This window comes from Pollicipes pollicipes, unplaced genomic scaffold (assembly GCF_011947565.3).
Source record: "Pollicipes pollicipes isolate AB1234 unplaced genomic scaffold, Ppol_2.1 Scaffold_4881;HRSCAF=5763_pilon_pilon_pilon, whole genome shotgun sequence".
NCBI classification, from domain to species: domain Eukaryota; kingdom Metazoa; phylum Arthropoda; class Thecostraca; order Pollicipedomorpha; family Pollicipedidae; genus Pollicipes; species Pollicipes pollicipes.
In genome coordinates this window covers 37,442,756-37,451,814 of record NW_023596576.1, presented here as the reverse complement: position 1 = coordinate 37,451,814, position 9,059 = coordinate 37,442,756, and the positions used below count along the sequence as shown (strand labels likewise).

Below are 9,059 nucleotides of genomic sequence, written 5' to 3'. Positions count from 1 at the left end.
GACCGGCCGACGTCGGCTGCGTAATAACGATTACTCAGTCGCTGGCCAGCACATAAGCCAACCTTCATTGAGCTTGAGAGCCTTGGTGGCGCGATCCAAGATGCTCGCCTCAGCTGCCTACCCACGGACGAAACATAATCATGATCACCCACTAGTCGGCGGCCCACCGGAACCGGGACGATGATGCACGCCCGGGCCGTCTCCAGCGGCCAGCGGTCAGTACCGATCATGCGGGGAGGGGAGCACACCGAGGCAGCAGGCGAGGCGAGGTGAGGCGGGGCGAGGCGGGCGCAGCCGACACCGTACCTTGCACTCCCGCAGCACGGTCATCCTGTTACCGGGCCGCAGGCGCCGGCCGTCCAGCCAGCTCAGGTACTGGTCCACCAGTCGGCTCAGCTCGCCCAGCTCCTGGTAGAAGGCCGCCTCGTCCAGCAGGTACTCGGCGCGGTCGCGGCGCTCGGTCACCAGCCGGCGCAGGTCCTGGTAGTCGGCCTCCACGCGCTCCACCTTGCGCAGCACGTCGTCGCGCTCGCCGCGCTGCTGGAAGCCGCGGCAGAGGCGCGCCGCCAGCCGGCGCACCTCGTCCACGTCGGCCTGGCGCGCGGCCACCTCGTCCGTCAGCCGACCGAGCGCGGCCAGCTGCTGCTCGGCGTCGCGGTCGGCGGGCTCCATCGAGCCGCGCGCCGCCAGTGACCACTGCGTGAAGTCGTGCAGCGCCGTCATGAAGTCGTTGTGGGCGTTGGCTGACTCGACGCGCCTCTTCTTGGCGCCGCCGGGCGCGCCCACGTCGTCGGTGGAGGAGGCGACGCGCGACCGCACCTCCATGCCGCCGCGCTGCAGCTGCCAGCGTCACGGGGCTCGTCACTGGCCAGCTCGCGGCGGCGCGGCGGCGGCGGCGTCCGGCCGGCGCGCGGCGCGGCGCGGCGCAAGCAACACCCGAGCACACATCGAGGCAAAAGGTCTGTGCGGAAATTAAACTGAATCAGAGGCTGTGGCGGTACCGGGGCTGACCCCGCCAGGCGAGTTGGCATGCGGTTTAGTTGCCGACCTACACACCATCGGGCGTGTCAACGGGGATATGAGACTACGACAAACAAAGATGGCTGCAAAGTGAGCAGGGTCCACTCAGAATCTCACGGTTCAAAAACTAGGGCATGACGCCAGTGAACGGGTCAATGGTACGTGTAGCGGTTCAGTCCCCCATGCCGTCCCACGGAGCGAGCAAAGCACAGGTTCAGCCGCGCGGCCGCCGTTGCGGTGGGGCCGGCGCCGTCGGTCGGTGTTACGGCGGCATGCCAGCTGCGCAGCCCGCGCCCCCATCCGGCGTCACTTACCCTCAGACTCTGCGCCTCGATGATCTGAACCAGGCAGTCCCAGCGGTCCTTGACGTCCTCCATGCGCTGCGTGATGTCGTCCTGCGCCGGCGAGTCGGCCTCCAGGCAGGCCTGCACCTCGTTCGACAGGTCCTGCAGCAGCGCGAACTGCCCGTGCCAGCTCTCCATCTGCGACTGCAGCTCCTGTGGACGAGGCGGCCGGTCAGGCGCCGCCGCCGGCTCGGCTGCGGGCCGCGGCCGTCTCCCCTCAGGGCGACGGCGACACGCCACGCCCCGAGCGGCAGCACACCGGCCGGCGGCGGCAGCACGCCGGTCACCGGCGGTGTGCCACCAGTGGTGTCAAGTGGACACACTGGCGGCAGCACACCGGCCGCGGCTCGAGGCAGACCGCCCTGTCGGCGGCGCCCGGCCGGGCGGTCCGACCTGCCGCCGGTCACGCCCGCCGTCGTCGCGCCGCACCGTCGGCCGTCTCACCTGCACCTGTCGGCACTGCTCCTGCAGCTGCCGCTGCTCGGTGGTCGGGTCGGCCTCCATGGCCTTGAGGCGCGCCTCCTGGCTGTCCACCCAGTCCTTGAGCAGGGCCAGCTGCTCGTGCAGCCGCGGCCAGTGCCGCTGCAGCAGCGCCACGTGCTGCGACCGCTCGTCCGTCCAGCTCAGTGTGAAGTTCCACCGCTCAGACAGCACGCTCAGGTGGTCCTCTAGGTTGGCAAACTCTGCCGGCACGGGGGACGACGGTCAGGCTAGGGCGAGTCCGCCCAGGCGCCGCCCGCTGCCACTTCCAGAGAGATCGGGACGCACCCCGGAAGGTCGAAGAGGAACAAGACATGACACTGAGATCAAAAGGACTCGCAGCCCGCTAACTATTGTGGTCCAAGCACGCCGTGATCTACCTGCAGCAGAAAGAGCCAAACACTAGATAGATTAGTCCCAGACACCGAGCATGTCATCGCCGGGGGAGAGCACTGGCCAGTGATGGCTGGCTCAGCTGCTTGGTGAAATTTAGTCTCCTCCTCACGAATGGAGCAATGGACTGGCAAATGGACTATTGTCCCCATCTGGTGTGTTCACACACAATACGAGAACTATGGTTCGGACAGCCATTCCATTCGTGGTACTAAATCTCGTCTGAACCTTTCCGTACAAATGTTATCTTCTCCTCTCCTCTTGAAAGGGGTTTCCGACCGTCCCCCCGACCGACCAGTCCCGCACCCGCCGACGGTCTCTCGTCCCGTCCTCACCGCTGTCCTCCGCGTCGTCCTCGACGACGAGCACGTCGAAGAGCTCGGTGACGCGCGGTCGCCAGAGGTCGACCTCTGCCGCCAGCTGGGCGTGCTCGTCCGCCTGGGCCGGCAGGGCGGCCAGCGTCGGGCCGAGCGGCGCCGTCAGCGAGATCCGGTTCTCCATGCCCGTCAGCCAGGCGCGCAGGGCCGTCATCGCCGACAGCTGCACCTGCGCCAGCCGCGACTGCAGCCTGCCGCGCCGGCACAACGGCGGTCACGGGCGGGGCAGAGGAGCGATCACGGGCGGGGCAGAGGAGAGGCCACCGGCGGAGCAGAGAAGAGGTCACAGACGCGGCAGAGGAGCGGTCTTGGGCGAGGCATGGGAGCGGTCACAGGCGGGGCAGAGGAGCGGTCTTGGGCGAGGCATGGGAGCGGTCACGGGCGGGGCAGAGAAGATGTCACGAGCGAAGAAGCGTTCACGCACGGGACACACAAGCAGTCATTCGCAGACCAGGGACGGTGGCAATAAAGTGGTCCCATACGGTGTTTCCCCAGATAAGATACGATTGCCAGATCAAATGGAGCCAAACAGAGCGAAAACGAAGCACCAAACCGCACGGAACACAGCAGCTCCGGTGACATTCACAAACCCCCATCGCAATCTCCAGAGCGTTAAGTGCCACGATCAGACGCATTGGCAGCGACGGTCGAGGTCAGCGCGCGTGCGCCCGGCACTGACTCGGTCTGCTTGTCGACGGCGCGCTGGCGCAGCTCCTCCCAGCGCAGGGTCAGCAGCCGCATCTGCTCGCGGATCTCGGCCTCCTCCTCGGGTGTCACCTTCTCGCCCAGCAGCCGCTTGCCCTCGTCCAGCACCTCGAAGATGTCCGCCTTCCGCTCGGTCAGCTCCTCCATGTAGGCCTGCGGCGGGCGGGCGGCTGGCATGGTCAGCGACCGGGTCGACAGGGCCCGGCCACGGCACGGGGTCAGGTCAGCCGGTACGACGGCGCGGTTCCCGGTCCGAGCGGGCAAGGTCAGCCCGGCCAGCGGTGCCATAACCTGACTGGTCACACCCGGGGACGGTGGCTTCGCGCCCACAGTCTCCATCAGAAGACAGCTTACACGCCACAGTCAGAAATCGCATCACCATCACAGCGACCTGTTGGTCAGCTCACGCGTGACCGCCCGAGGGGCCGCACGTGAGGGTGACGCACCTCATGAGCCCGGAAGCGCTGCTTGACGGCAGCCAGGTCGTCGGGTGCGTCGCCGGCCTCCTCCAGCCGCGCGCCGGCGTCCTGCAGCCAGCCCAGCACCTCCTCCAGGATGGTCGAGTACGTGTTGATGTCGACGCCCGAGCCGGACGACAGGAAAGAGGACGGCCGCGTGGGCCGAGCCGCGTCCGGCGCCTGCCGACTACGCGCGCCGCCGGTCACGCCGTGTCCCCGGGTGCCCACGTGTCGGTGTCGGTGAAAACAGTCCCCCTTAGCCCGCTCCCTCCGGCCTCACGAGCTTGACTTACTCCGACGCGGAGGATGCTGGAAACAGCAGCGCACTCGGCGGCACCATTGTCACGCGGGTACCGAAGCAGCAATCCGCCGCCTCGCCGGAGGCCGGCCACCAAGCTGCTAAGTTACGACAACGATCATTAAAACCACATCGTCGGTATGCACTCGCTCTGAGACGAGCCGCGGCTGCCTGCCTAAATCAGCGCCGTACCGCAGCGCCGACCCAAACCCAACGGCGCAGTGAGCACGGCTGGCGGCGGCGGCGCGCGGCCACCCGTTCGACGCCGGGCCGCCGGCAGACGGCGGGGCCCGTCCGGGGTCAGACACCTGCGGTCCGCCCACCTGTTTGCGTTTGACGGTGGCCGGCGTGGCGCTGGGGTCCGCAAACATCATGTCCACCGTGTCGTGCGGCAGCGCTTGGAATAGGCACATGACGTACGTCATGATGGACTTCTTGTCCGGGTGCGTCGTGTTCACGTCTGAAAGGCGGCCGAGCGCGGCCGTCAGCCCAGCGGCAGCGGCAGCCGAACGAGATGGATTCCCAGGCAGCAAGGCGAACGCAGTGCCGCCCAGCAACCGCTCCGTCCTTGCATCAGCACACAACTCGCCCCAGGCTCGCATGTCCAGGAAGCCGCATCACCAGCCACAACAGATCGGATTCGTCCTTGTGACGCATCGGACGAGCGCGCAGCCCGCCGGGGCCACTCGACGCCCGGTCGTCGAGGCCGGCCGCCACGTGTGTTCGGCCATCGACGCCGCCTATTCCTGCACAGCTGCGGTGCACAGCGCTAAACGCTGAGTCGAATCCGCCGCTCCGAAAGCTCGATAGCATTACGTGACCAATAACGTCTAAAGGATACAAGATAGCAGAGTGCATAACAGTGGATGAGGAGGGCAGCATCCAGATCGTAGCGCATTTACCGCCGCAAACAGAGCGTTGTCGTACAGCATTTCACGCCCGAAGGCAGCGAGGACGCCCCCCCCCCCCCCCCCCCCTCTCCGCGCGTCCGCTCGCCCCGCCACTGACCTTCCGGGTCGAGTAGACGGTCGATGCTCAGGTACTTGTGCGCCAGCTTGAACGCGTACTCGAGCCGCTGCGGCGGCGGCTTGTGCAGCTGCTTCTCGAAGTCGAACAGCTCCGGCTCGAACTTGTGGATCAGCGCGATGAACGCCAGCCCGTCCGTCCAGCTGGTGGTGAAGTTGCGTATGTCGACGCCCTCGTAGCCCTGCCGGCGACGCGCCAGACGTGCGGGGGAGCGCGCTCGAGCCGACCGGGTGGTCACAGCCGGCGGAGACCCGACCAGGCAACGGCGCGTCGCACGCCACCCAGGCCGACGCCGACACAGTGGGGCGCCCCAGCGCAAAAGGCCGAACATCCTGTCCGTTCGATTTTCCACGGCGCGTGAATTACACCAGAAAAAAATTAAGAAGTGATCAGAATTCCTTACAAGCTGAATCTTGCATGCTACATATTTTAACCAGCATTCATAACATGTCAAATGACGCACGCACGCTCGAACAAAAAAGAACTAAGAAAACACATACAACAAACAGCGTTGTGGCTCCCAACCGCCTGATTATCTTCCACACGGCCCTTCCACCACAGGGCGCCGTCTCTGAAGCGGCTGGGCGGCAGGAGGCGGGGGGGGGGGGGACCGGCTTCGACCGCGTCACCGCCAGGGCCACACCCTGTCCCGTCCCGCGCCCGCGCGCCAGGCGTCAGCCATCACCGGCCGGCGCACGGGCGTGCGGCGCGCGGACAGGACGGGTGTCCCACCAGGGCCGCCGGGGCGGGGCCACCGGGAGAGGGGGAGGGTGGGGTGGCCGTGCGGGAGTCGGCCGCACGCCGGTGGGCTCGTCACACCCACCGGCCGGCCGGTACAGGCTCTGCTATCTGCAGGGTGGCGGTAAACGAACGGGGAACGGTCATCCCGCCCATGGTCATCAGCCACAATCACGGCTGCCCACCTGTTGGAACCTCGCGAGGCAACCATACCAACAGTGGAGAGCGGGTCAGCTGCTTTCACAAACCGGACAATAGGCGGAACTAACCGAGGTGCACGCGAGGTCATACACACATCGAGTCGTCAATGCCGACTACAACACGCACGCATGCACGCACGCACGCATGCATGCACGTACGCACGCACGCACGTATGCAACCACCGACAGTGTTACCTGGGTCATCTGTCGACACCATGCCAGCAATGTCTTCTCCAAATTCGTTTGTTTGGCTTCGGTCATAATGTCCTTCAGAACATCCTGGACCTGTGGGGTGTGGTTCGCGCAATTAGCCATGCTGATGTATGTGAAATATGACGTTAACTGAATGATGGTACACGTTACGCTAAGACAAAACAAGTTTTTGGAAGACGTGTCCCGAAGATCAAAATGATACCGCTGACAGCGGAAGCAAATACTAGGTGAATCGGAGTGAAAACAACTTGTAGCACGCTAGAGCCATGAGCAGTTATCAGTTGAATGCGCAGTACAAGCTCTCGGTCAGCCAGTCGGGGACTCCGGTTACCCCGTACCGATGTTCCCTTTGCACAGTGACCCTAGCCGTGCCCTTAGCACTGGCCGAGGCAGGGCGGCTGGGCCGCGACCTCAGCCGTGACCTCAATGGTCCGTGGTCCGTGCGGGGCGTCGGAGCGGCGGGCGGCGGCCGACTGCGACGGGCCGCGGCCACCTGGGGACGCCTAGCCGACACCCACCTGCCAGTGCAGGATGATGCTCCAGACCAGACCCAGCGTCAGCTTCGGGTTCCCGTCCACGATGTCGTTGTTGTTGATGTTGACTAGCTTGATGTTGTATTGCCGCAGGATCAGCAGCGCGTTGCTAACGTTGTTCAGGTGGTGAACCCGCATCCGACCCTTCTCTTTTTTCTGTGGGTCGGGACGTACCGGGTAATGGCAAAATAACGAAAGCATGGGCTTAAACAAACGGATGTGGAGCTCCAAATGCAAAATAAACGTCCAGACTGTGCCTCATACTACTCTGATACCAATCATCAGTATGAAAGATTATTTGGACCTATGGGTGCGTGCACCGCCTCATTCCATTGCGCCCACCTTTGGCCATTTGGGTGCGTAGGCCGCCCATTCTATTACGCCCACCTTTGGACCTATGAGCGCGTAAGCCGCCTCAATCTATTGCGCCCACCATTGGACTTATGAGCGCGTAAGCCGCCTCATTCTATTGCGTCCACTTGACACCAGCCGGCCGTACATTTGACAGGCCCACTAACCCACCGCTGGCAAGGCCGTGTCGGCGCCCATCTGGCTGGAGCCCGGACTGCTGGTACTCACGCATGGCTTGTTGGTGAGGACCTCCAGCAGAGCCAGCAGCTTGGAGCCGTCGCGCAGATCGAAGAACAGGTCCGTGACCGGTTCGAGCTTTTTCTGCGGGTACGGCCTCCCGGCGTTCGATCAGCCGCACCAGAGCACAGCGCACACCCAGCTTCAGGCGGTGCCATAGTTCACACGTCACGTGGGTTATGTCGGAGGAGACTGGCACGTACAAAAGCTTGGCGCTGCTGTATTATACACTGACTTGGTACAGCGCAGAAAATTGAACTGGACAATGTGAATCGAGCGGCTTGCAGACACGGTCGCAGCGTTCTATTTCAGTCCGGTGATTAGTGACATTTTGCGGACTGGCCGGGCATGTGATGTTAGATAAACGGGACGTCGCGCCTTCTGAATGACAAAAGACCAGCAGAGTATCAGAAAGTTGACGACGGTTGTCGAGCAAAGCAGCGCCGCCCTGTCCTGTTCTCCATGCAAAAAATCCCAAAAGCAAGCTTTAAAATTATTGGAGCGCAAATCCATTTGTTTTTTAACAAGTTGAATGCTGACGTTTAATTGGTATATGCGCTAAACAAGCGACGCAGTCCTGCAGCAAATGCGACATGAAAGGTTGGTATCCACTCCGTCTGTCGCCCAGTGGCAGCGCAACCCTCCTAGCGCGGCTTAGCCAATAAAATGGGATCGAGCCATCCAGACAGATGCACGGCTAGGGCCTATGCATGCTTAGCCTTCCAAGTGTTCTCAAGGTAACTGAGCTCTCAATTGACGTTTTGGTATATGACTTATGTACCCTGCGCACTTATATCAACGGCATAGGCGTTGGCGTGCGTCGGTTTCATAAGCGAAGGGGACGCCACCTAAATGGGCATACAATGCTGATTACTAACCAAGGTGTCGGTGGAATGTTGGTCCTATTTATGACTTTTAGCCCAAAGGCCTTGGCTTAGGCTGGGTCGGGCATGCCAAGTGCCAAGTTTTTGGCGCGAAGCTAGACCGCGCTTCTTAAAGGGTGGCCCGGAGAAAATGCAACTAAAATGAAATGAGAGACATGCTATCCGGAGTTTGTTTTTAATCGATACTAGCATCGATCATTGGTCTGGATAAATTGAGGCTATTACATGCGTTGGAATGTGCACCAATTGAGTTTAATCACGATCTAATGCTATGAGATGTTTCCAAAAGATGCTGAAGATGGCCCTGAAATTTGGTTATACTATTTACCTGCTGCAAGCGCGCAGAATTACAGGCTGATAGAAACGTGAACGCTGACTATGCAAAACTGTTTCGCTGAGCCAAATGTAGCTTGCTTATATGACTTGCTGCTTGCATGCTTCTTGATACGGACATAAGCGAATTTCCGAAAATAAATGCGCTCCGGATCTGTATGCAAAATGGTCAGCAGGTCAAAAAGTTCGCAGTTCATCACTAAAGCCCAAAAGCGCATCTTACGTCACACAAAACTCGATGAAACGTATATTACTTCCAGTGTACTGTGGTAAGCAGTATTGAAACAACAAATACTGCCTGCAACGGTGGAGACACAATAAAGACGAGAAAAACACCTAACACCTTTGAAAACACCTCTAGCCACCAATTAAAACCCATAAATCTAAAAACCTAAAAACACCTATAAACACCTATGCAGTATACTCCGCAGCTATGGCATCGGGTTCAGCAGCCGATGCAGAACCTACA

The 9,059-nt window shown here is 61.6% G+C and overlaps 1 protein-coding gene across 1 annotated transcript in view; it reads right to left on the bottom strand.

Moving 5' to 3' along the window:
* Nucleotides 1-9,059, bottom strand: part of LOC119100338 (dystrophin) — a 43,628-nt gene that overhangs the window by 11,100 nt on the left and 23,469 nt on the right. The window contains exons 3-13 of the mRNA XM_037223441.1: nucleotides 7,365-7,457; nucleotides 6,771-6,941; nucleotides 6,235-6,324; nucleotides 5,084-5,282; nucleotides 4,399-4,535; nucleotides 3,766-3,957; nucleotides 3,294-3,472; nucleotides 2,573-2,805; nucleotides 1,809-2,047; nucleotides 1,335-1,517; nucleotides 307-840 (exon numbers count right to left, since the gene is read on the bottom strand). Coding sequence (XP_037079336.1) covers nucleotides 307-840; nucleotides 1,335-1,517; nucleotides 1,809-2,047; nucleotides 2,573-2,805; nucleotides 3,294-3,472; nucleotides 3,766-3,957; nucleotides 4,399-4,535; nucleotides 5,084-5,282; nucleotides 6,235-6,324; nucleotides 6,771-6,941; nucleotides 7,365-7,457 — 2,250 coding nt within the window. The remainder of the gene's footprint in view (nucleotides 1-306; nucleotides 841-1,334; nucleotides 1,518-1,808; nucleotides 2,048-2,572; nucleotides 2,806-3,293; nucleotides 3,473-3,765; nucleotides 3,958-4,398; nucleotides 4,536-5,083; nucleotides 5,283-6,234; nucleotides 6,325-6,770; nucleotides 6,942-7,364; nucleotides 7,458-9,059) is intronic.